General features: G+C 38.7%; 1 protein-coding gene across 4 annotated transcripts; it reads left to right on the forward strand.

Annotated features, from left to right (window-relative positions):
* The first annotated feature begins 1,581 nt into the window (after positions 1-1,581).
* Positions 1,582-26,932, forward strand: LOC120511952 (COBW domain-containing protein 1-like). Of its 4 annotated transcripts, none has more exons than XR_005629879.1 (15): positions 1,582-1,726; positions 2,740-2,826; positions 3,685-3,781; positions 5,051-5,142; positions 6,204-6,263; positions 7,302-7,339; positions 15,407-15,453; positions 16,150-16,236; positions 17,037-17,081; positions 18,803-18,859; positions 21,556-21,607; positions 23,453-23,521; positions 23,614-23,679; positions 25,499-25,609; positions 26,271-26,932. XR_005629879.1 is itself a non-coding variant. In XM_039729669.1 (15 exons), the coding sequence occupies exons 1-15, from the start codon at positions 1,615-1,617 to the stop codon at positions 26,342-26,344; spliced, it is 1,113 nt and encodes a 370-aa protein (XP_039585603.1). In that variant the 5' UTR covers positions 1,582-1,614; the 3' UTR covers positions 26,345-26,932. The 4 variants fall into 4 exon arrangements, 3 of the variants coding, with proteins under 3 accessions (XP_039585603.1, XP_039585604.1, XP_039585605.1); XM_039729669.1 differs by having other exon boundaries at positions 25,480-25,609; XM_039729670.1 differs by lacking the exon at positions 26,271-26,932 and having other exon boundaries at positions 25,464-25,598.
* The last annotated feature ends 686 nt before the right edge of the window (positions 26,933-27,618 follow it).

A 27,618-nucleotide genomic window follows, 5' to 3' on the forward strand; every position in this document is an offset into this window, starting at 1 on the left:
GCCCAGCATATTTTACCATAACAGTACTCCAGCTACAGCTACTGAACCTTATTTTGAGAGCTGAGAACCCCATCTGGGTTTTGGGCTTGCACATGTATCAGCCTGCATCGGGCCAGTCCCTTCTCTGTGCCTCCCCAATGCTGTTACATGTACACCTTCTGTCACGGAGAAATGTGTTACCCATTGAAACAAGAATGCAAAAAGATGCATTTTATAATGCATTGGTTCTAAAATTCTTGAAATCAACAGCTCTTGGAATTTATGGTTGGAATTTATTGTTGGAATAAATATGGTTATATCTCCAAGGACAAGCTGAATCAATGGATTAAATGAATTATTTTATATTTTCTTAACTCTTAACAAGCAGGCTTTCACATGCTTGTTAAAATTGATGACTAAAGAAGATGTGAACTATTTAGTGTGGAATATCACCAAATATTTTCAGTATTAAATATTTTAATCGACACAAGTATAGGAAGAGTCAAGAATAAATACCAAGTCCATTTATAACCATTACCATACAAGCCATAGAAGATGTACGAACAAGATGAAGCCCAGCATATTTTACCATAACAGTACTCCAGCTACAGCTACTGAACCTTATTTTGAGAGCTGAGAACCCCACCTGGGTTTTGGGCTTGCACACGTATCAGCCTGCATTGGGCCAATCCCTTCTCTGTGCCTCCCCAATGCTGTTACATGTACACCTTCTGTCACGGAGAAATGTGTTACCCATCTGCTAAACTTCTGGTCCACAACAAAGCTGGGGAGCACACAGCACTGTTAAAATAACTGTAGGTGTGTCTTACACATGGTATGTGCCCCCTCACAGTCCCTAATGGAGACCAGAGAAGGCCAACATTCATTTTGCTGATTGACTATAGATGGAGGAATAACAAACACTGTGTTTGTTATTCACGCTGGGCGCCTTCAGTGCTCCTGTGTGTCTGATCCAGGCCTGGGGCTGACCTGCTGGGGAGCAGCTCTGCAGAGAAGGACCTGGGGGTCCTGGGGACAACAAGCTGTCCATGAGCCAGCAGTGCGTCCTCGTGACCAAGAATGCCAATGGTATCCTGGGGGGCATTGGGAAGAGCATTGCCAGCAGGTCATGGAAGGTGATCCTGCCCCTGTCCTCAGCCCTGGTGAGGACACACCTGCCGTGCTGAGTCCAGTTCTGGGCTCCTCAGGACAACAGAGACATGGAGCTCCTGGAGCGGGCTCAACAGAGAGCAAGAGAGGCGAGTAAGGGGCAGTGTTCCTCTGACAAGGAAAGGCCGAGGGAGCTGGGCCTGTTCCGGCTCGGGAAGAAACACCACCTCGAGAAGAGAGGAGCCCATCGGTGCCCACCAGCGTCTGAAAGAGACGGGTGGAGCCAGGCTCCTCTCAGGAGCGCCGGGCAGAGGGACAAGCGGCAACAGGCAGAAACGGATCAAGTTCCACCTGAACAGCGAGGAAGAACTTTTACTGCGCAGGTGACTGAGCACTGGAACAGACTGCGCCGAGAGGGCGCGGAGTCTCCCACACGGGAGACACTCTAGAGCTGCCTGGCACCGTACCGCGCCCGCGCCCGCGCCCGCGCCCGTGCCCGTGCCCGTGCCCGTGCCCCTGCCCCTGATGGAGGACGAGGACTGCCCTGCCCTGATCCCGATAGGCGCGGACGGCGCGGAGCAGAGCGCTGCCGGCCCCGGCAGCAAGATCCCCGTGACGATCATCACGGGGTACTTGGGTGAGGAGCGGGCGCGGCGCGGGCAGGGCAGGCCCGGGCGCGGCCGCCACCCCGCGGGCCGGGTGAGCGGCGCGGGGCCCTGCGGCTGCTCCAGCGGGTTTGCAGGGCCGCTGTGAGCAGTGGTGAAAGCTCCCGGTGCACCCTGCTTTCAGGGGCCGCTTCGTTCAGGTGACGATTGGCAAATGGCTCTCGATCACTTGGCCTCAGAACAGGGCAGCAGTTTGGCTCAGTGAAATGCAGCCTGCGTTGCAGCCTGAGAAACGAGGTTCGGCGTTTTTCCCGTACCCCGCGACCAGCAGAGTTACTGTGTGCTACAAGGAGTTATGGACTATAAGGATCTGGTTAAATTTAGGATCGCCGTCACTGTTCTAAAAGTTCTAACTTCGTACTGCATCACAGTGTTGCAGAGAAAAACCTCTTAGGGACAAGTAAGGAAGGTTGCCTAGTTGTTGTGGTCACCTGCTTTGGCCTGGATGATCTCCAGAGATCCCTTCCAGCCGTGACAATTCTGTGATCTTGTGCATGGCATAAAATTGCTCCTAAGCAGTGTCGCAGGGGGTGTGAACACCTTTTTTAACAATGCCCCGTTTAAAGGTAGTTAATGGCACGTCCGTGGTTACTGATGGCAGAACTGGTCAGAAAAGGCAGTAAGAGGGAGAAGATTATGTGTGCCTTTTGTTAAAAGAAGCACAAAAGTTAGTTTTGTAGGAAAAAAAACCCTCCCCAGCTAGTAGGGAACTTGTAAGTTTATCAAGTATTGACACTTAATGAATGGAAAAACTGTGAGTCATTTAAGACTGAGATTTATTGTCCTGATAGTTCTGTGGGTTGAAATATAACTACAAATGAATTTCTACATCTTTAGAATAGAATGTAGGATATTAGAATGAAAACTTCTCTTTAGAAGAGAATTGCTTGAAGTGTGCATGCGCATGCATAACAGTATTTGGTTTTTTATTTGAAATTTACTCTGGGTTTTTTACGTTTTAATAGAAATATGGTCTGTGTTCTAGGAGCTGGAAAAACAACTCTTCTAAATTACATACTGACAGAACAGCATAATAAAAGAATAGCAGTTATCCTGAATGAATTTGGAGAAGGTATGTAAACATGCAGAAATCTTTCTTTTTGCCACAAAATGACAAGTACATAAAACTGCTGGAAACCAAGACTGTTGTAATGTTAAATCCATTACTGAAATTGTTAACATACCTCACAGTCTTCAGAAGGGCAGAAAGTCTTTTTGCTGGTTTTCATAAAGTAGTGACATGCATTAGTCTGTTTTGCACATAAATGTAGGCCCTCAGAGTAAAATAAATAAATACATCACCCTCTTGGAAGTGCTATACCTCCATTTGTCCCACTCAGTTTCAAGCAAATGGAAATTAAAATAATACGTTGGTAGATAATATTTTCTTTTATTTCTTTTCCCCTCAGCCATTTGCAAATCACAAATTATCTTGGACCAGGAAAATGGGGAGATATGTACTTGATGGCTATGGTTCTTTGAACTCTTTGCTTTCAGGATTTTTAATTGCTCTAGCTGTAATTTCATATCTGTACCATAGTCAGAAGCTTACATTTTTTACAGTTTATACTGTGTTGGTGGGGGACTTTTTGTTTGTTTGTTTTCATCAATAAAGATGTGTGTAGCTTTTCTGGTCACAGAGCCTAAAATAAAATGTACAGACAGAACCTTTATTTGATAGCCTGGCGTCCCTTACTTTTAGCAAAGTTTGTGGCACTTGTGATGTACCATCATCCAGTGGGATTTGATCTATGTAGAATGAGCTTTGTCTTGGCTTTTAAATTTCTCATAAAATAGAAAATACAAATTTCTTAATAGCATATCAGAAACGTGGTCTCAGGAGAAAACAATGCAATCCACATATCTCTCTGTTACAGGCATTGTCATGCAAGACAGTAGATTAAAAATGTACCACTACTTGTGTTTTCAGGAAGTGCCTTGGAGAAATCTCTGGCAATCAGTCAAGGGGGAGAACTCTATGAAGAGTGGCTGGAGCTCAGAAATGGCTGCTTGTGCTGTTCAGTAAAGTAAGTTAGGACTATTGTACAAGTTCTTCCAGTGGAGATTGTGGGGAATTGAGTAAGGGAGAAGACATCCAGGTTTGACTCCTGAAACTAATGGTAGAATTGATTGAGACTTCTTTTGTCAGATGAAACAATTGGAATTTGGGAGGTAGAAATTTATTTCCTGTCACTGCCTTACTGGATTTGGACTTGGACTTGATGTCTTTCAGAAAAGTAATCTAAGTACCAACTTATACACCACGGGGATATTATAGAGTAGGAATCTACTCCTCTGTTGTTAGTATAATATGCTTCCATGTGGAGAGGTGAAGATTCAGGTGGGCTGGAACTAGGACTCGGATTTCCCAATTTCCTCACTAAACACTTAGTCTGCTTCTTTCTTCGCACATCGGTTACTACTTCAGTATTGTGTTCATTATATAAAAGGATGAATGGAAAACCTTTGGTGACCTAATGAAACAGTATCCAAATCGGTAAGCTGAGGGTCATGGTAAAAAGCAAGAGTGTATTTGTTCCTTTGGCATTTTTTTTTTACCCTGTTTATTTCAATGCTGAATTGTTGGTGCCAAGTTTGTAAATAAGAGTCATGGCCTGTTTGTCCTGAAAATTTGGGGGAACTGGTCTAATGCCTTAAATAGTAATAGGTAGTAAGTGAAAAAGTGAGGATCTTATTGGACTCTGTTGTTCTGGGGTGTAAGGAAGGAATGCTGTCTTAAGAGATGCATAGAAGTTTTATATACTTGGGTTTTTTATTGTTTTTATATGCTGTTTTACATGCTGCTATGTTTTATATACATTGGTTTCTTATATAAATGCTATACATTTCTGCTTCAGGCTGACTTCATCAGCTCTAATTTAAGTAAATGGCCTATTAATCTTGGTGTAGGTGAGGTAGAAAGGCAGGGCAGCATGTTTCACTTCTACCTCACCCCTTATTTCTGTAATATCAGCTGCCAAAACAAATAGTTACATATCTACACAGCCCTACTGTCCTTTACAGGTTGTTCAGTATTTGAAAACAAATCTTTAGATCACCTGATGGGATTAGGCAAATGCTATTTTCAGATTAAAATGAAGTCGAAAACTAAAATTTGCCTAATAATATGCCAGCAAGTAACTAAATTTTCATTGCAGACTGTAAGTCTGCAAATGTCCTGATTCAGAACTTCTGCTTTGATCATACTGACACTGTGTTCTGCATTAGAAGATACATTTAAATACATGCTTTACCTTATTTTCTCTGTTCTCAGATTTAATTGTTTCTTCTTACAGGGACAATGGTGTGAAAGCAATTGAGAACCTGATGCAAAGGAGAGGAAAATTTGACTATATATTGTTAGAAACAACTGGTTTGGCAGATCCAGGTAGTTCACATTACAATTTTCATAACCATGATAATTATTCTGGTTTTATGAAGTGCTTATTTGCTCACCAGTTAGTTCACTTTGACAGTTGTAATAAAAAGTGGTGGGTTGTCAGGCGCCTATGCTTTGGTGGTGGTACAGACTCCAATGAAATTGATTCAAGGTGCAGATATGAGTTGGGTTCTCTTTGCTGAACTTGCTCTAAATTGAATCTAAAGCTTAGTAGAAATCCAGCTAAAATATATTTCCATTTAGAGAAGATACTGGTCTTAACAAAGAAAAGCATACTCTGAAACTAGTAGTTTTCAGTACAGTTTTGATGTTCTACATTCCTCCTTTTAAAGTCTAAATAGTTAGCATCTGTTGTATTGTTACACTTGTGATAAGCCTTGTATTTTGTGAAGTTGTAAAATATACTGTGAAACAGACTAGTACATTCTTCTTAAAGAGCAATAATAGATTTTACAAAATCCTTCTGTGTTCTTTAGTAGTATTTATTATAAAAAAGGTGTTTAAACTTGAGCTCATGTTAGGAATAGCTATCCAAAACAGTTTTCTTTAAACCATCCACATTAAAAATCTGTTATAGATGGAGAGGGAAGGAAATTCTTACTAGAAATTCAATTGTTTCCCCTTCAGGAGACTGGTGCTTTCCAGCTCAAAGCTAAATAGTTGTCATTATAAAGTAATTTTCTTCAAAGGATAGGACATTGATTTGGCCTCTGTTACACACAAATTCTGTTTGAGTCAAATTGGAAAACTATTAAGCTTTTTGGAAAAAAAAATCAATAGATACCAGAAAACGATTTCATGTTGTGGTCCCTGCTATATCTTGCCTGAGTAAGCATTAGAACAACTGACAGGTATTTGGGTCTGATACAGAGTGGTGTTTGAAGGATTGCATTGTATCACTTCAGGTGGACAGTTTTAGGTTTGGAATTACTTATTCACTGATCTTATTGTTACCACTGCAAACACAGTTTTTCTATCAAGTACCTTAGTGTTGGTAGTTTACTGAAAAAATACCAATTTTGCAACTGTATATATACTACACTTCTTAGGAGCTGTGGCCTCCATGTTTTGGGTTGATTCTGAGCTGGGAAGTGACATCTATCTTGATGGTAAGAAGTGCAAACTTATTTTCCTGTGTATTGACACTTGATATCTGGATTTAGAGTAATGTATTCTTGGTGTTTTAAGGCAAGGTTTCAGAAAATGTTTGAAATGTATGAACCTGGTTTTCACACTGCCAGATTTGATCACATAGGTATCCCTGCTTATTCTGACTCTTGTTTATTTACTTGGTGAGGTGCCCAGTCTTGCTAAATCCAGTAAAAGTTGTGTAATGCTTTTCTAAGGGATCAGATATGGACAGCTCTTGATAGTGATGTAAGGGGAAAATCTCATTAGCCAGATGTTATAAAACCTCATTTAGGAGTAATATTACAGCATGCTTTTTTTCTCTTTTTTCTCCCCCATCTCTGCTGAAATACAGTGTTTCCTAAAGGGTTTCCTATTTTTCTGAATTCATAACTTGTCAACACCTGGATGTTTCTGCCTTTTGTTTTCTGCTTGCTTTACCTATTGTAGTCGTTTGCTCTAATATTTGCTGTGTTCTAATGAAAACCTGAGATTACTGAAAGATAAGTCATCATAATATGTAGCTAAAGAGCAATTTTTTTTTAATGTAGGAAAAAATTACTTTTTTTACTTTAAAAAATGCTCTACTAACATTTTGGTCAGTCTGTGAAATACCCATCTAACCAAGGAAGGAAACATTGAGTTCAATAAGAAAGAGCTTCCTAAGTTTCTGCCAGAGACTTGCAAATTTCTGGTCATTTGCCATCAGAATCAGTCAGTCCCTTAATTTGTTTCATTATTCTGTTAAAGAATCCCTCAGCCAATTTCCTTTTGTGGAAGATGAGGCATCTACTTTGTGAGAATTTCTCACCTGGTTCTGTAGACATTTTACTACCACAGATATGACAATGAATAAAAAAATATTTAGGTAACAAGTTTAATGTTCACAGACTTTCAGTGCTTCCAGTTTATTATAACTAGTTGTAAAATATTGTTACCTTTGTGCAGGAGGTTTGCCAGTTGTTAAACTGTCAGCCGCTTTCAGCACATTTCTGTTCCATTTTAATATTTTCTTTTAGGTATAGTGTCTGTTGTTGATGCAAAGCATGGATTGCAGGTAAGTTACTAGATTTGTTACATGATTTAAAACTGCAGCATTAGAACAGCTATTGCAGTAATGTACATGTGGATTAATTAATTTTAACAATAGCTGTAATTCTTAGATTGAATGAGGATGTATTTCATTATTGGTATCTTTTGAATGGGCTCAAGGAAGTACTGATATTCGCAGCAATTCAGATTCTTACAGACACAGAAACAGGTGTGACAAGAGTTGCCAGGTTGCTAAGTACTTGGTTTCTTCTAGTTCGATCTCTTCACTCAGGAATGTTGCTTTTAATCCAAATAGGCATTTGGATTGCTGTAAAAACAATGGAGAAATTGGTCACTGGTGTGTGTTACTTGAAAGGAGAGGACTAAACATGTCTTTTACCAATGTGGTAACAACTGAGGGCTCGAGCTGGAAAGGGTACTAATGTAATGGTGGCTGTGGCAGGGAAAAATGAGAGCACAGGTGTCTTGCTACTGCTTCATATTAAAATGTTATATGGAAGCAGACGAAAAGAGCAGGTATTAGAGTAATCTATATATAAAGTATAATGTAAGAACAGACATACAGAACAGTGAGCTTGGGTCAGTAAAAATTGTCATTAATTCAAATAATTCAGCTTTTTTTTTCCTTTTTTAAAAATTTTTGGTAATAGGTGGGTGTAAATATAACTATTTGCAACTTAATAACATAGCAGGTTACTGCTTTGATTGGGTATTGATTTTGCAGGATTCAGAAAAAAAGTGACCATTTGAGAAACTGCCTTCATTGTGAGAAATGCTGTTCACTTTTAAAATTTGACAGGTTTGTTAAACCTTAACAAAATACAACAAAAGGACTGAATAAGGAGAAAGACCATACAAGAGGGGGAAGGGGACTATGGGGAAAACATGGGATGTCCAAATAGCAAATCACAATAACGTAACTATACATTAATAGAACTTCTCTTAACGTATGTATAATGTTCATCTCTTAATTGCAAGAGCCAGCCATTACATTAGCCATCTATACCAAACCCCCTTTTTTCTTTTCTGTAAGTCATTTGGCTCAAGCAGTTAATTCTGATGAACTACTCTTACTTCTCTTGAGTCAAATTTAATTTTGGATGAGTCATAATAGTATGTGTTGATGTGAGTGAGGACAGTGCGATCAGGGAAAAAAACCTCAGGTTTTGCTTAAGCAAAATGATTGGTGGAGTTGGTGACATGAATTGGTTGGAGCAGACAAAAGGGAATCACAGAGGTCTGGTATGGCTTTTTACCCCCATCTACCATGTCCATGGGCTTGCCACCCATAGCAGGTGTATTGTGGGGGCGAGTATAGAGGCCAGCTTGAGTTAGCTGTCTAGCCTCTGTTGTACTCTGTCAGTTGTACCTGTATTGGATTCTGTAGGGAAAAGACAACTGAGGTCTGCTGTAGCTTCTGCCCTCACCTTACTGAGCTTACAGGGTTGCTACCCGCAGCAGGGCTATTTAATCTTGGTGGCAAGCACAGGGGACAGCTCGGTCTTGCCCTCAAGTGAACCACCTCTCACTGTTCCCCATGTACTTCCCCTCAACAAACACTCCCAATCCCCACCCATTAAAATAGGACAATTACTTCAATAACTGATGCAATTGAAATTCCCCATCCAAAGTGTTACTTGAAGCAGTCCTGAAGCTGGCTAGTGGAAGCGTGACTCTACTTTTTGGACATCTGGTGCTTCTCTAGTTGTCTCTGCTTAAGAATGAATCTTGTCTTGCTTGGTCTGGATGTTATTCTTTGGGGTTCTTTCACCAGGCCTTTAATTCTGTTGACATGAATCCATTCCCGCTCTGCAGTTTGCACAGCTGATTCAATGGTTAGCAGTTTTAATGCTTTAAAACCTTTCCCCTTCTGCGCCCACTACTTGCATGGTATTTTAACTCTTCTCGCATCCCTTTTGAATTTTACAAACACAAGTTTCTTCAGCTCTTATGTCTACCAAAAATTCAAATTCTTCCTCTTGGAGACTTACTTTAAGGTTACCAAGGGCTCCTCATGCTACTCTGTTCCCAGTCGATAGTGCCCCTGACACCTGTATCCCCTCTCTGCCCGTTCTCATAAACCTTCAGGTCCCTTTCCCTTTGGCATGTCTGAAGGGAAAGGGACCTGAAGGTTTATGAGATATATCCATTTTTCTTACAATAAAAACAAACGTGTTCTTCTCTAATGGCAGTTAACATTACTCTGTCTTTTTCCTTTGCTTTCTCTTCATCCATCCTGACGTACCTTTTCCATGCCTCTCTTAAGAGATCCTCTTGCCAGCTGTCCAACTTCTGTAATTTTCTCTGTATATCTGGCCATGCATGGGTGATGAAATACATCTTTAGCAAGGTCTGTCTGGCTGCTGTATCAGGGTTGATACCTGAATACTACCTCATATTTTTCCTCAACGTTTCTAGCCACTCTGTTGGGATTTCTTCCCTCTCTTGTTATTCATCAAATGCCTTACAAGCATCCTGGGTTTGTGGGGCTGCCTCTTTAATACCCCTTACAATTAAAGTTCTATAATCCTTCCTCCATGTTTTGCCTTCCCCTGAGGTTGTTGTGGTCCCAAATGGGGTGTACAGTGGGCATCTTCAGATCCCCAGGAGGTCCTTGCATGTGCATGTGCCTTTCCCTGTATCTGCATCCCAGCCATCCAGATCATCTGTCTTTCCTGGGGTGTAAATAACATGGTCATTATTGATTGCATTTCATCCCATGTATAAATGCTGGCCTTAAAAATTAATCTAACTGTTCTGTTAATCCAATGAGGTCTTCTAATAATCCTTTTAACTCTTTCTTGAGCATACTCACATTAGAGGAATTGAGTAGTATAGCTAGAAATCTACGCCCCACCCAGTGGTACTTCCCTCAGAGGATATAATCTCACTCCCTGGTTCTCATCCCTTGGACTGTCTTCCTCTTGCTGTCCCATTCTGTTTCTATACCCAGTGGTACTTTCCTCAGAGGATATAATCTGCCGGTTCTCATCCCTTGGACTGTCTTCCTCTTGCTGTCCCATTCTGTTTCTAGTATTTAGACTAGGCCCATGAAAGGACAAGGGAAGTGTGGTTGGTGCCAGTGGAAGTGTAGGGGACAAGTAGTCTAATGGGTCCCATTCTTTACTCTTTGTTACTTTAAACACACCCACCATTGAAGGCAAGATTTCCTCTTCACAACAAGCAGTGTAGTCACTCTCTTCTTGATTAAATGGTTTCATAGCCCTTACATAGATGTTTAAATCCTGACATATCCACTCTTTGTCCAACCCATACCTCAGCCAAAGTACATGATTGGGCGTAATTTCCCCCATAGTCCACTCTGTCATATAGTACTCTATCATCTTAGTCTTATCCTTATCTCTGGTGTTGGGGTCATATTTCGACTGGGCTAGTTTTCTTCCCAGTGGGCTATTTGTTGATATCTCTTCACTTCTTCCCATGGGGATTCTCTGCTTGCTCCTAGTCCTATCCCAACAGTGACTGGGCTAGTTTTCTTCCCAGGCTATTTGTTGATATCTCTTCACTTCTTCCCATGGGGATTCTCTGCTTGCTCCTAGTCCTATCCCAACAGCCAATCACAGGCCCTCCTAATATGGCATGCCTTCCCAATCAGCCAACTGCAGGCCCTCCCAACAAGGCTCTCCTTCCCAAGCAGCTGACTGCAGGCCCTCTCAACAAGGCTAGCCTTCCCAATCAGCCAACCATAAATCCTCCCCATAGAGCCTGCTTTCCCAGTTGGCCAACCACAGGGCCTCCCAACAAAGGCCCACCTTCCTAATCAGCCAATTACAGGTTCTAGCCTGCTTTCTGAGCAACCGGAAGAAGGAAGGGGCGGAAGGAAGGAAAGAAAGAAAGAGAGAGAAATTAAAAAAAGTCCTTGCCTTCTTCCTGGAAAGCAGAAGCAAACAAACTACCCACTTGTAGTCCTGTACAACGGGGTCGGTACCACGGCAGTCTTGCACCCTGGTGCCCTCTGGTGTAGCGCAGGGCAACTGCGAAGAGCCACCCAGGTGGCTCCCCTGGTGCTGCGGCTTTATGCTGGCAGGTACCGTAGGGAAGCCGGCATGGTCCAGTGATCCGGTAGCTTCCAGTGCAGGGCAGCTGCTGAAAGCCACCCTTGTGGGCTCCCGGAGTCGCTCCGCCTTATGCCGCCAGATGGCAGGGGAGGTGCTGTGGCCCAGTGCCCTGCAGCGCACCAGTGGGGGCAAGCACTGTGAGCTGCTCGTGTGGGCTCCCGCAGCTGCGCGGCCCCACACAACTGAGCTAGCCCCCTGTTCTCAGCAGCGCCATGTGCAAACTGCGTTCAGCAGAACCCGCTGGCTCAGCACGTCTGGAAGTTCGGCAGCGCTGTGCTCAACCACACCTAGCGCGCCCCAACTTGCCACCACCCCCCTCAGTGCTGGCAGCACTGGGAGCTTCTCAGGCCGAGCACGCACCAGACGCTTGTTGCACCACGTGCCACTGCATGCCGCTGTCCCATGTGGTGCCCCCGTGGTCCCACACCCTCAGTTGGGCAGACCGCACCACTCAGCTGTTCCCGCTGCTGGTGGCCCCGTGCACCCAGAGCCTTCCCTTCCAGTCTGCTTGCACAGCCCCACCTATCAGCGGGTTCCACAGCTGATGACTCCCACCACCAGTGTCCTCATGTGCCTGGAACTTTCCAATGTTTGCAGCCTCCACTGATCAGCGGTTCCCGCTGATCTAACACCCCTTAAGTATGGTAATTCATAACCTGGCCTCCCCAGGTGCTCTTGAGGTCCCTCTTCTGCTTGCAGTTCTCTCCTAAGTCTCACACGCACACCAAGCACACTCCCAGACTCCGCCTCACACACATGCTATATGCACTTTTGTCTGCAGTTTTTTACAGAGGACTTTTTCTTCACCCTCTTTTTTTTCGTTACTCAGTCATTTTTTGTCTCCAGGGTGTTGACCTGCTATCACCAATGGTCACATCCCAGGAGAGGTCAAACTTAGCAACTCTGCCAAACTCGGCAGAGACATGCATGCATCTTGTCTGAAATCCCCTGGGGCCACAGAGATGAGGTTTTATATCCCAGACTGAACCCCATATGTGAGAAACAACGCTCATCTTTAAAATTTGAGAGTTTTATTAAACCTTAACAAAGTACAACAAGAGGACTGAATAAGGAGAAAGAGCAGCACTGGGAGTATGGAACTAAACCAGCATGTGCTCACTGACGAAATGGCTGCTCTACCTTTTATACTCTTGCTGTTGCATCAGCCAGCGCTGGCCCCTTCCAAAGTCTGTCAGTCAACTCCTTCTCCATCCATTGGCGGAGACTACTTCCTTGCAACTTGATCGGAGGTCAGGCGTTGTTGTGCCACACCTCCTAGTAGCAGGCCTGCCCTCCTCCCAGATGCCCCATGCAAGGGTCACAGGTACATGCCTTCCATGTGTCCCGACGGCCAAGGCTGTCTCTTGGCAACCTACAAAGGGGGAAAGGGGGACTGTGGAGAGAACAGAGGATGTCCAAACAACAAATCACAATAACATAACTATACATAAATAGAACTTCTCTTAACATACCCATAATATTCATCCTTTCATTGCAGGAGCCAGCCACTATATTACCACATATTAGCCGGCCACTGCATCTAGCAATCATATAAAAATTCCATGCTGTGGAAGTGTTTTTAATATTTCTGCATTTACAATGGTTGCAAATGGCTCAGAGAACTGAAGAATAGTGGTTTAAAAATAATAGAGTAATTCTTCCTGTATAAGATATTTTTTTGTTTGGATTACTTGGATTTCTCCTTACATTTGTGCTTATCTAATAGCTGATTTACCGAAAGGGTAAATCAGGCCAGCAGTCCTATGCTGTCATTAATTTGTGTTGGACTGGAACAGAAAAAATACAACCTCATAGCAGTTTGGCAGGTTAAGTTCATTGTGTTGTGCAAGAACAACTGTGGAGAAGTTGGTAGAAGAGTGAGGGGAAGGGTGTGATTTTCCTTCCAAGAGCAAATCACCCTCTTCCCATCACTCTTTTATGAATTTCTCCACAAAAGACAGCAGTCACTGTCTTTTAAATCAGCACAACTATCACAAGAAATTGCATCATGTTTTAGGTCAGCCCCTTTTCAGCTGGGTTCCCTCATACTAACTCAGATATGTTTTATTGCTTGCAAAAATGTTGTTCTGTTTATCTTTTTCTTAATGCAGTGCTGAATTACTGTCTTCGATGAAATATAATTGTGTTGCGCACAGCAGCACTAAATTACTACTGAAAGTTAGTTTTTTAAATGCTAGACTTTTGAGTAATATAATAGAAGCAACACAAAAATGGTTTGAAACATTCAAATTTTCTATCTACTGTTACCTTTGGCACCTCAATGGAAACATACATTGTCTACTCTGTAAAACACTGACATCTACTCAGAATAGTAGGAACTTCAGACTTTCTCAGTTGTGTACTAAGTAAACTTCGCTATGGAAGGACTAACTAACTTGTTTAGTTCCTCTGATTGCAAAGCCTGGTCTCAACAGTTGCTTATTATTCAAAGAACTTTGAAAGCCGTACAGGTAATGACATTGAGATAAGGGGCAGCAATTTATGTATGTCATGCTTCAAAGAACCAACCCATCTCAAGAAAAGCTGACAAACATCTCCTGTGACCAGCCATACCACCATCCCTGTGCTACCATGGGTTATCAGTCTAACAGGTTTGTCGCACAGCTATCTGAATTCTTTAATTTCTTTAATTGAGAGCAAACAGTTGGACATCTTGAAGTTCCAGTCCTCAACTTCCAGGACCTGACACCTGGACTACTGACATTTGCTCTTTTCAGGGCAACAAACCTAAACATTAATTGAATAGAATAAATACACAGAGGATTACAAAGAAAAGGTTAGAGGAGAGGTTCCTAAGAGTCATCCTGTTGTTACTCTCTGCACAGGTTGTGCAAAATTAGGAAGTAGTTTTGTTTCTTTCTACATGATAGACTCACAGTATGCAATATCCAGTTTTTGACTTTCTAGAAGTAAAATGCTGTTAGATGCCTAATAATGCCAATAAAGAAAAAAAAATTTCTAGGTTTTTAAAAACTGTATTTCCCATGACAATTGATTCCACTTTTAATTTGGTATTTCTGTAACTTGAAACTGAGATTTTAAAGTAATATTCCTGGTATATTTAGAGCTGATGAAGGAGTGCACAGTACTCTAACTTTCCTGGAGATGTAAGCATAAGTGGCAAGTTCTTACTAGTATTACAGCATCAGTTTGAAGTTTTTCTCCCTCCAGTTGTCTGTGACATTTTTTCTCCTAGAGATTGCTATCCCCATGGTAGAGCGAACAGAAAATAACTTGTAGTTAGACCTTCGCTGCTTCTGTGTAGTCTGTTGCTGTGCCTAAGTTAAGTAAGCCTTTGTCTTGCTAAATATCACACTGCTGCTTGAGATGCAGGTATTTCTTCCCTTTCACTTATTCTTCTGTGCAGACACTGGCTTGGGCAGACAAGTGGAGATGATACTGAAATTCCTGTAGCTTCTAATTTTGGACAGACTTGTCAAAGAGCAGTGGTTTATTCATACAAACCTGGAAAAAGTTAGCAGTTTTAACTATAAAAGTACAGTTTGTCTTGTACAGTCTTCCAGAGAAAAAGGGTGTGAGGTTGCATATATGAAATGCTGTATTGCAGGCCTAGCCTGTGTTTTTGAGTTGAGTTCACATTCATTTGTAAAGTAACTGAGCCTTCATTTTCTTCCAGATACATTTTTTCATTGTTACTGTATGTCATGGTAACTTTTTTACTTGTAAAGCTGAAAAGTAATTAAATATTATAAAGTTTTCCAAATCTTTAGCATTCTAATAATAAAATCAGTTAGAAGAGTTTGCTTTAAGCTAATTGTAAATCTCTGTAATGGTGAATGTATAAATTTACTTTTTCAGTATCATTTAACAGAAAGATTCTAGATGCTATTTTCCTCAATATCTTGTCTAAAAACAAACCTCAACTGAATTGGATTTGGCTTTCTTTAATTTCAAATCAATTTAAATTTAATGTGAATATGATTAATCCAATTCTTTTAATTTTTGTTTAGCATTTGACAGAGGAGAAACCAGAAGGCCTTATTAATGAAGCATCTCGGTATGGACGTAGAAATTAATTTTATATATCAAGTTGGGAATTGCACTGTATAAAAGTTCATTTGAAATGGGTTCTTTTATTGGGCTTTTTTCTCCTTCTTTGCTTAAACTGAGGTAGATTGGTGTAATGACATAAAATGTGGAAAAGTAACTTCATGGTTCATTTGATCTTTCTGCCAAGAATGGGCTCTTCCATTTTAATAGTGATGGGATTTTATTTAGGTGAATGAGAAGTGCCTGTGTTGGGGGAATTAAAAGTTCTGTGTTAGGTTCTACCATGCTTGAAGCAGAACTGAAGATAGAGGAATACTTTTTAATAAATGTGGAACCACAATAATTAAGGGTTGTTGTAACACTTGAAGTCTTCATAAAACAAAGAGACTTCAAGTAGTGGATTACTAGGACCACGTGCAAGGCAAGTAGGGATTTGTACATCAAACAAACACCAACAAACAGAAGAACCCTGAAATAAAAGAATCTAGCAAGCCTTTATTTGATCTGTTAGGGCACAGAAGAACATATTGAGGAGAAGTCAGTAGTACTTTAATCATTCTTCATGATATTCTTAATGCTTGCCCTTCTGTACTAACAATGTTCGTACTGTCTTTTGGGGCCGTAGGAGAGATGATGTTTCTGCGTTACAGATAAAGTATTTGTTAGTGATGTCTTTTTCTCTCTTTTTTTTCTTAATACTTAGGCAGGTTGCATTGGCTGATCTTATAATCATCAATAAAACAGACTTGGTTTCAGAGGAAGAATTGAATAAAGTCAGAACATCTGTGAGGTATGAAACTTTTGGCATAACTGTAACACTACTTCCTCAAAAATGAATTTAAATGTAGCTACTTCTTTACTACTGTTAGAATAGAAATTAGATTTCAAAATTGGATTGACAAAAATTGATAAGCTTATAAAAGAGACTGTATCTTGTGAAAGATATTTCAGTACTTCTGTGTACTTACACAATCTTAGCATTTTGTCCAGCTAGGTAAGATTTGATGTTATTTACTAAGGACAGGCCTTTGTCTTAAGTGTTTTTGTTTTTGTGTTTCTGAGGAGCTGTTGCCATTTTTTGAGAATTAGCAGAAGTGGTAAAAAATCTGCTGGTAAATATTGCATTTGCTGTTCACTAGCAAATGCAAAGATATATGGAGGAAGTCCCGAACAATTGTCATAGGAGCAGAAGAACCAGTGGTCTGAAACAAATTAATGATCAAAGACATTATTCTTTTCCATCAATATGATGATAAGCCAAATTAAACATTAACATTTTAAAATAGTTTACAACTGTATTAGTTTTTTGAAATATGAAAATAAAAATGCTCAGACTGAGCAGAGTGTATCATGAATAGCTTTGGATAGGAAAATGCTCTTCTCACTGGTGGTATCTTCTTGTCAGAACTTGTGAAGTTCCCTAGCTCTTAGTGGAAACCAAATATCTCAACCCATGTCTGATAGTTATTTAACTAGCTGATAACAGAGTTGGGATGTTATTTCACATGATGCTGTCCATGATTAAGATATTCAAACAATATGTCACGGTTATATTTTCCTCTAACTAATGGTTTTTCTGTTTTATTTTAGGTCAATAAATGGACTTGTTAAAATTCTAGAGACACAAAGATCAAGGTATTAAATGGCCACTGTTACTAGGTACTAGATCCTGCTTCTTTTGTGATAGTTTAAAGTGTTCTATTAAATCAGCTTTATTAAAGAAAAATTATTGAATTAGAAATATTTAACCCAATTTAATATTTATTTTATGAATTGCTGCTACAAATAAGTTGTTACTACAAAATGTCTTTGAAAGCAGTGGAAGGAAGTTACAAGAACAAAAAAATAAATAATTGCACTATTGCACTGTTTTTTGCTATTTTTTAATTGAAATTCTGACTCAGTTTTCTTCTTTAATAAGGACTTAAATGGGTACTGTATTCCCAGGAGCATTAGGAAAGAAGTATAGCTTCCAGACTGCTAGGACTGATTTGTGCACTTTTACATCAATTACTGGAAAATTGTGGTCAGTGTTTGTAAAATATAGGTTTTTGATTTAAGCAAACTTAAAGAGAAGGTAATAGTCATAACCTTAATAAAGTATACTTGGCTTTTTAAAGTTATTGTCAAATGTAGTTGGAAATTGTAGAGAAAAATAGTTGCATTTGTTGGGTGATCAGATATGACCAATTTTGAAGAAGATACTGAACTACATTGTTTGTGTTTTAAATGTCCATTAGGGGAAGATCCAACATGTGATCTCTTAGCATGTTGTATGGTGTGTGACGCCAGTTAGCACTCTGTTTTGGATATGAGATAAAGTGGACCTCAGATTCAGTCCTCAATGACAAGCCTTTGTTATTTGTAAATATTCTTTTGTAAATGACACATATGGTCTCTTTCATTATTATGTTTTCCAAATGTGAAATAAGCACAAAATTAATTTATTGACATGTTATTTGAGGACATATGCTTTCTAAGAGGGGTTTGTCCCTCAAAAACCCACATTTAAAAGGGAGGGTTACTATGTGATTTTTTAGAACACTGCTGAGAACAACTGACACTGAGCTGGTCATGAATTTTACACAGGAATAGTTTGTGTATTCCATTATAAATCTTTCATCTTAGAAACTGCTTGGTACAACTACTGTTGAATGTAAAAGTTTAATGATTCCGGTTGTATTCTAGAGGTGGGGTTTTTCTTACCTGTCATGTTCTTTTTATTTAGCCCCATGTCATTAACAGGATCTGAAAAACTGTCAATTGCTATTAGCAGTCAAATCTGTAGTCTGTATTGCTTTGTGATGAAAGGTTTCCTATGCAAGTTTATAGGTAGCCATTCTTGTAAGCAGATATGATAGGTACTGCCTATTCTGCATTACATTTTTTATTTGTCTGTTTCAAATTGTAGAGTTGAAATTCCTAGTAGTAGTGCTTCCCCCATAAAGTTGTTTCAGTTTTGTTTGCTAACACTGTGTTAGTATTCTACATGTATTCCAGGGGTTTGCGTCTGTCTTGAGAGGCTCAGGGTTGCTTTTCCCCTTCAGGGAAAATAATTTATTATTCAGGCATTCAGTATAAGGGATTTTATCATACTTTTGGAATTACCTTGTATTTTACCATAAAACAGTAAAATTTAAAAAAATTGTTTCTGTGCTTATATGTTATTGTGTAATTAAACATAGCATTTCTTGTAGAAGACAGTACCAAACACTAATATCCAAAAATAAGGCTAAGTATTACTGGCATTAGTCTTATAGACAAGAAAAGAAACATATGCTTCAGTGAACACCTTTAATACCTGACATTTAAATACATGAAAAATACAAAGCTTTCTTTTTCCCCCCTCTCTTTAGAGTTGATCTCTCTAATGTCTTGGACCTACATGCTTTTGACAGTTTATCTGGAGTAAGGTATGGTGATAATTTTGTTGTCTTCTATAAGAAAAAAAACAAACCAAACCTGTGTATGAAGCAGACACTCTGAAATCCTGGCTCAAATTTGCATCTGAGTTTCTATTTGAATTTCTAGTTTAGTCTGTCCTGTCTAGACCAGGACAGTCACATTTTAAAAATTACTGCTTTATAAGTGGTAATATCAGATGGAATTCCTTTCTTCTTCAAATGCCTGCAAAAACCTTTTTGACCTTATAAAGTTAAATGAGCCAGAGTTTGTGCGGTTGGTTGGGATTTTTCCCCAAAATGCAAATGGTTTAGTGTCATAGTAGATTTGTACCTTTTTCTGGTTCTTTTAAAGTGTTTCAAATTTTTTTCTCCTTTGTATCATGATGAAGTGGAGGCCTCTGTAGGTTTCACACAGAAGAATGAGAGACTGAGGTTCCACAGCAAACAAAGGCTCACAATTCTGATAACTGTGTTTGTCATTCCTGGGATTTTTAAATGCTGAATGCATGATTCAGCATCCTGGATGGGTGCAGAAGTAAAATGGGAAGGAAGGGGGAAAGGTTCATTGTATGTGCTGAAGCGCAGCGAAGAGAGTGAGGGGTACTGGAGAAATCATAAAGTAAAGGAGGGAAAAGGAGGGTTGTATCAGCTTCATTCTTCTTCCTGGATACAGACTTTTCACTTCAGATAATGGAACAGAGCAAATTCCTTATTCACTTTAGGGAGAAATTGCAGGACATGCAAATTAGTAGCCTCTATTAGACAATATGTGCTTGTGAGATTTCCCTCTGAACTGGTACAGTACTATCAAAATTACAGGTTTTGTCATTTTTTTTCTGGCACTGGCTTTTGCCTAATCAGTAAAATACTGTAGTGTTTGTTTCAAGATTTTTACCAATGGCAGCATCAACAAAATACAAAACTAGTCATCCAAAACAAAGTTAAGGGAGGAGGGAGACTGATATATCCTTTAGAGGCAATAGACAACTGTTAATTTATAAAGCCATGCTCCAAGTTCCTATAATGGATCAACTAACTGAATTGACTCATGCTGCAGCCACACAGCAGAGATAATGCAGTAAAAAAGATGTGAACCAGAAAAAGATTGTTCCTGTAAACAGCAGTTCACAGTTAGATCTGATTACTTGTAATATTAGGTGATGTTCTGCGAAGTTTACTAGTTTGCTGCACTCCACAGATCTGAGAAAGTTCTTAGGGAACTGACAAAAAAAATCTTTATTGCTTTCCTCAGTCTAGTCTTTTCTCTTATCTCACTCAGTTACTTAGAGCTTCTCAATATTTGGTATTATAATAGAGGAAACACTCTAAAATGTCAGCATTTAAGGACAAATTCTAAATTATCAAGAAGATTGTAGACTACTCAAAGAAAGTTTGGTTTATTTGGTTTATGTTTGAACTCAGCACAGCAAAATTGCTTACCCTGTTTTTAGTTTCTAGACACTGAAATTCTTACATGAAATATCGGTGGTGGTTTCAGTGCCATCACCTGACTAGAAAAACTCTTTGCATCCAGCAGCACTCAAAAACAATACACACCAGTACATTAGTATTTTTTTTCTTTTAATGACATACTGCAGGAAGGATTTTGGTTAGCAGACAGATACAACATCTGCTGGTGTGCCTGTGTGATAGAACCTTGTAGTCTGTATATATCCTGAAGTCACAGGAAACACATCACGAATTCTGGATTCTCAGAAGGGTAGTATGAGAATAAGACAGTAAAGCAAAGGAAATAAGAGAAGTAGGAATGTGAAATACTATTTCTGTAGCAGACAGTGCCTTTTTTCACCACCATAAAGGCTTCTTAAAATGTTACGGTTGTCAAATTAGGAGGAGGGATTTTTATGGGCAATCTTCTCTGAAGTGGCAGAGGGCATTATAGTAACTTGTGCTACAGTATTTGTTCTCTGCGTGTTATTCACAATATAGAGAGAAAACAAAACAGTACAGAAGACGGTATTTGAAGAAATCTTGTGCTATCTTAATTGAGACAGATGTGGATCTGAAATCTAAAGCTGCAGTACTGTTTTGTGTTGTCACACAAAAAAATGCAGTACGACCCTAAATATTAGTTCACAAAAGAGGTTCCCAAGTAGAGCTTGAACTTAGGGACTTGTTGAGTAGAGAGTTATCTGTTTTAAGTTAGCAGGCACACTGCACAGTAGAAGTGGGCTGTACAGCTGAGAAGTAGAAGCTGGTATACAGTATTTCAAATCTTTTTACAGATTTCATTCTCTCAAGCAACAGCTTTGTACATTCTTCTTTATTTTCAATAATTGTAAAATTTTTTAAAATGAATATCTATTGATAAATTCTACTGGTTTATTTTTTCTTGCTTGTTGTAATGATGTAGCTTGCCTTTGCTGAAAGGAGTATCAAGGGTGTTGTGTTCATTGAAGTGGAAGTGTTTTTAATGCTGAAGATATTGCAAATTAGGACAATAATTCTCTTTATGTTATAAAAAGCCTAATTTTCTAACAAACAATGAACTATATAAAACAAATAAAATTAAACATTTCTATTTTGAGATTAAAAATTAATTAACTGTTGAAGCTTATTCTGAATATATAGTCTATCTTTGATATTTCACCTTTGCTCTGCAATACTGGAATTTTAAAAATTTTGAAATAATGACATTTTACCAACCCTACTCAAATGCGACATTTAAGTTCACTTATTTTCAGTTTGCAGAAAAAGCTTGAGCATGTAAAGACAACACATGCACATCTCGATAAGGTAATTACCAAAAATACTGCTTTGATGTTTTTGCAACAACAGGGCTGTTCAATATTGCATGCTAATTTTGTTACTGTTTCAGAAGGTTTCAGTTAGGGAGTAATGTGTTCTAGGGTATTTGGAAGATGACCTAGATTACACAAAAGGAATGTGCCTTGGTGTAGATAGATTCTAAATGGCTATATTAAGTCTCACTTTTAAAAATGGCTTGTAAGCTTCCAGTGCTCCAGTCAGTCATGTCATTTGTTGATTCACATGGAGAGTATTAGTGAACCAAATAGAATTACTTTTTTTTTTTAGGTATTTGCAGAAACAAGTCCTAAATTTCTAGCCAGTCTGTCCTGTGGGTTTTCTATCCAAAACAAAATCTCTCTGGTTGAACTGTGGGTCACAGTCCTCCTTGGGGTGTAACTAGGTGGGTGGGGTTCACCCATAGGCCTCGAGTCCCCTCAGTGGCTGCAAAAAAGTAAAAACTTCAATTTTTTAAGATGTCTGAGAAAAGTGAGCTTTCTGCAGAAGGTTTCTATGATTAAATTTAATTTTCAGGTTAAATTATAGTGCATACAATACCTGTGTTTTTCTTTTTAAACTGCATATTTTAACTGTGAAGTTGCTAGTCTTGAAAACAGGAAAATGCAATTATAATTTAATTTTGGAACTAAAGATTAAATGCAAAATCAGTTCATGCTCAATTATAATTACAATGCCAATGTTGATAGTTTTGTTTAATCAAAATTCTTAAATATGCTTAGTTGTAGAATCTTAATTGATCCCTAAAGTAGATGGAAATGTTAAGTAGAATCCTTCCTGAATGTTATGAGTTATAGTATCCTTGTATTATTAAGGAGATTATTGTAGTTTTGTAGTGTGGAGCCATTCGACAGAATTCATTGTTACTATCTGTGTTTAGTTTAACACCCACATATTTAAGATGATTGTTGAGACATTTGAGGCATAATGAGGGCAGAACAGTTCTCGCAGTAGGCTGCAAGTCCTTGTTGTAAGACAAAGTGTGCTTATTATCTTCATGTTGAAGGTCAACAGAAACAAACTGCATTGTGCTGGGAGCACAGTGAACTTCGGTCTGACGTGTTTTGAAGCTGCTCAGTGTTAGCTCTTTGCTGTTGGATAAGTTTACTTGGTCATTAGACAAACATTTGCTGCTTGTTGTTTTATTTTTTTTTTCCTTAAGTTAGACTAGTCATCAGAAGGTAGTTTGAAAGCATTTCAGGAAGTAATTCTCTCTCTGTTCTTTCATACCATTGAGCAGTTACAGTGACAAAAATAAGACATTTTGTCTTTAAATAAATCATTAATTTTAAACTACATGTTTTATTTTCATATTTTCTTTTGATAATTGATCCTGAACAGTTAGCTGGCACAAAACTTAACTTCAGACATCTTGATTTTCTGAATCTATAGTCTGTTTATAAACAGCTTTTTTTACAAGGCAAATACAGATCACCTTTTATGAAAACTGTGTTGCTTATTTTTTGTCTGATAGAATTGTCTGCAAAACAGTAAGCCAAAAAATAGCATTATTAAGCATATTTGAAAGCTTGGTCATAATAGTCTCTACAGCAAAGAATTATATGGTAGCAGCTAATGGCATTAAACTGTTCAAGGTATCCTGTATGGCCTGTTAGTGCACACACAATCAGAAACAAAAAGTAGGGCTTAATTTAGCGAATTGGAGCAGAACAGAAATAGAGGGGTTTTTTTAAATTTGATCTTGTCATATACTTGCCTTTTTATGAGCCCAGGTTATAAAGCACACTTTTTGAAATTACTGTTATGGGATGTTTATTCAGTGTGGTAATAATAAATGCATCTTGCCATTTGCAGGCTATAATTACAGTAACATTTGAAGTTCCTGGAAATATAAAAGAAGAAAACTTAAATCTTTTTATTCAGGTAAGTACTTTGAACTCAAAAAATCATTGTATCATTTATAGAAACTCATCTCATGCCACTTTGTTTATGGAAACAACTTTTTCTTTTCATAGAATCTTCTGTGGGAGAAGAATGTGAAAGATAAGACTGGATGCACCATGGATGTCATAAGACTGAAGGTTAGTCAGAAACATCAGCTTCTCTGTTTTGTGCTTTTCATCTTTACACCTAAAAAACTGCATTGTGCTGTCAGTTATGGACCTATCAAAGGTGCTGCTGATCACTGTAGCAGAGCAGGTGAAATGGAGAGTAGCAAGTTTTTGTTCCATGAATGACTCAAAGAGATACCTGGCAGAGGAGCAAACATTGATCCTACTTGTTTTGAATGGGGAGGGCAGTCCAGAGACATCAGTGGCAGGGTTAAAAATCAAGCCATAGTTAAATAATTTCTAATTTTCTACCTCCATTGCTTTGGGAGATTCATCCATCTCACTTAGGGTTGGGTTACTGTAGATTAGATCCTATAGATTGGTAGGTACGCTTAAAATTGTTGCCATAATATGCACAAATTAAATTTGGCGTACCATAGGAATGCAGTAGTAGTTGTGGTCTACAATTAAAAACTTTTTACAGTATTGTCAAGCTGTAGTTTTAAAGACACAGCTCATAAGTATTCATCTTCATGGGCACTTCGTATGTTTTTCAGTTGCTTGGTTTGGAGAAGAGTAGAGGTGATAATTTAGGATCTACTTTCATTTACCTTATACCAAGCATCCAAGTAAATAATGAAAAAATGAGAATCCAGTAATTTGCCACGCTGTAAGAAATACATGAAAGTAAAGCTCTGGTTTGTTACCTGAGACACTTGACCATCATAGATAGCAACATTATTATTCTAGTTTTATTGGAAGGAAAGTTGTTTCCTTGCTTTCTCAGCAATAAAATTAGAGTATCCTGGTCTTCTTCTTTCTGACAATTAGAAGAGAGTAGTCAGTGCTGTATCTGAAGCTGCCTGAAAAGCAGTAATGCACAAGCATGTTTTTGGTGTATTGAGCGTTGGAATCAAATTAATCCTAAACGAGATGTGAAGCCTGTGATAAGATGTGTGCTGTCCCTCAGTCAGAGACAAATACACCAAAGCAAATGAACCCCAAGCAACTAATTACAGAATAATTAGTTCCAAAGTTTGTTGCTTTTATATTATTCCAAAGTTTGTTGCTTTTGGCAGTAATAGTCATAGAATTCCAACTAATAGGTCAAATGGAGACGTATTTTATGAAATATTTTTAACTCTTTCTGTCTTTAGGGATGTGTCCTGGTTTAGGGCAAATTCTGGGAGGAACTTCCAGGAAGTATAAGACATGTTTTACAGAATGTGTTCCACTAAAATATTTTAGAACATTGTACTATGCAGTGATGAAAACTGTTTTAATAGAGCTTTTGATATGTGAGTTAAAGGACTCACACTGACTGCGATCCCTTCTAAGTCTGTTGCTGGTTTACTTCACAAATGTTTATTCTTTTTCCAATATTCAGAGATTCTGTTTCAGAAAAGTAAATATACTGAGCATAAAAGCTTAATTGGATTAATCTGAAACAAACATTTTTGTTCATTTTACATCATATTGTTGGCAGGCAGGCTTTCATGGACTCCCATGTTAAACACCATATATGTATTCAAAGAGGCATAGTAGATGATGACATTTAATTTTTGTTTGGGCAGGCTAGATACTGACTAATGAGGAACAGAAGACAAAGTATGGTAAAGTGTAATTCTTAACCTTTAACAAAATAAGATGTGAAAATAGATGTTATGAGTAGATGTGTTGATTGATAATATGTTTATTTTGACTAACAAGTGCATAGGTGCCAGAAGTACTATTCCCTGCTTGAGCTTGATTGAAACTTTTGGTTCCCCTCTTACATATTTTATTTTTAAAGTTTTGTTTATATACCCTAACAGTTATTTTTCTGATAAGGGACTGGTATCTATTCAAGGCAAATCTCATCAAGTGATAGTCCAAGGTGTCCATGAGCTCTATGACCTAGAAGAGACTTCAGTAGTCTGGAAAGAAGATGAAAAGAGAACAAACAGGCTGGTCCTAATTGGTAAGAGGAAATTACTCATCTCCTAGTTTACGTTTAAGAACGTGGTTTTCTCACAGACAGTCTCACAGACTTGGCCAGTGAAAAGCAATCAGGCTAAACTGGCCAGAATTAGTTCAGTGAGCATGCTCAGCATAACCCTCTTTTAAAGACTTACCCATCAAAACCTCTTGAAGTTCAAAATTCCAGCTGAGAGAAGTCTAGATTATCCCTATTAGTGCCACCAAAATCAAACCAATCAAATCAATAAAATACTAAGCTTTCATAAATTATGTTGGCATATTTAATCTTATTTCTGTAGTTATAATTTGGGTGATGGGAATAGTTTGAATGTTTGATCAAATATTTAGTAACTGTAAGGAGGGTTATAGCTTTAAAATGTTTAAAATCAGTTTTGGTTCTGAAAAACTTGCAGTGCTGAGGTTCTGTGTTTCTATTTTCTGTTTATTTGTTTGCTGTGCAAAGTATTTTATTACCAAAAAAACCCTACTTTTTTCCCTTTCCCTTATTTTTGCAGCTTGAAGTCTGCTGTTACCTTAATTTTAATACTGCTATTCTCACTGATTGATATAATAAACACTTTCTTAGATTAGAAGAAGTTACTTTTATATGGTATTTGTAATGCACTCTAAGATACAGTTAGGAATTTTATTTCTCTTTACAGGCAGGAACCTGGATAAGGAGATCATCAAAGAAGTATTTATAGCCACTGTGAGAGAAGAACGAGGAAACAGTTGACATAAAACTATAAAGCAAGATTAAATGTCTGTTTTGATCCTGCAGGGGTTTTATGGGAGAAAAGACTGAATGGCATGGACTATTGTTGTTTCTATATCCTCTTGTATTATGCAACAGTTGAACCCTGAAGTCTTCCTAAGAATTCCAGCTCACCTACTGCTTTAAGATTAGTTCTTATGGTCTAGAATTAAACACAATTCTCGTTTCTGGATTTGGCTGAAGCTGTGTCAGCAACATCATGTAACTGTGCAGAAATGGAGAGAGGCAAAAGTCTGTTATGTTCTACATGAAGCATTACTGTAGGGGTATGGGAAACATGTTTGAAGCCTAGTGCTTTCTCTTGCTAACTCTCTTCCACTGGGAATGAAGCAATAGTGATTATTGCCAGTGATGCAATCACAGTACAAAATGTTTAGTGTTTACTATTAAACTGTCTTCCATCTCTTTCTACTTGCTTTGTTATTTTTGAGTATATGCACCCATCCCAGGTACTGTTCTACCTGTTGTAAACCTGTTGTGTAATGAAACAAAAAATACACAGGTAGCAGAGGCACAAGATCACATGGAATAAATGCTGTCTACAAAAAAGCTGTGAATGCAGTGTTTGGTCAAATTGTCAGCAGATTCAAATAGGTAGCTGAACTCTTCAATCTTCTAGGCCATCACCCTGCCAGTTCAGGATTTGGGGAACTGAGGACTGCACATTTCCACCGTGTTCAGGCTGTTCTGCATGATTTGTTATGGGGTTCTGTGACACTACTTTGAAAACCTAGTCTGAAGATTTCATCTCTCTACTCATTACAATTTAGAGTTGAACTTCCTGCCCTGTACATTCTCCAGTACTCTTTGTTCACGTCTTAGCTTTAGAGGGATTTGGACTACAGCTGTGTGAAAGCAAAATGAGTCAATGCAGGAAGATAATGTAGAATTAAAAATGTTTGCAAACAAAATTCTAGAACATGCAGTTCTGAAGGATGGACTTTTAGCTATAGTGCTTGCTGTGGATGCTCAGTGATGTGTCTGAGTAAGCAGAAACTTGTTTTCATTACAAGGAGTGTGTTACTTGTCTCACAGCTAACATTAAAAATAAAAGAAAGAGGGCCATTCCCTCAGTCTCTCCTTCAGCCAGTGTCAGCAGTCTTAAGTTTTTTCAGTTTGCTTCTACTGGAATATATGAGTTTGGAATTTGTTTTCAAAAGAGCTGAGGATGAAGTCATTAATCTTTCACTGCCCGGAGCTGGTGTCTCAACTGATTAAAATACTTAAATCATGTA

Source organism: Passer montanus, unplaced genomic scaffold, assembly GCF_014805655.1.
Source record: "Passer montanus isolate IOZ18808 unplaced genomic scaffold, ASM1480565v1 scaffold7, whole genome shotgun sequence".
NCBI classification, from domain to species: Eukaryota; Metazoa; Chordata; class Aves; order Passeriformes; family Passeridae; genus Passer; species Passer montanus.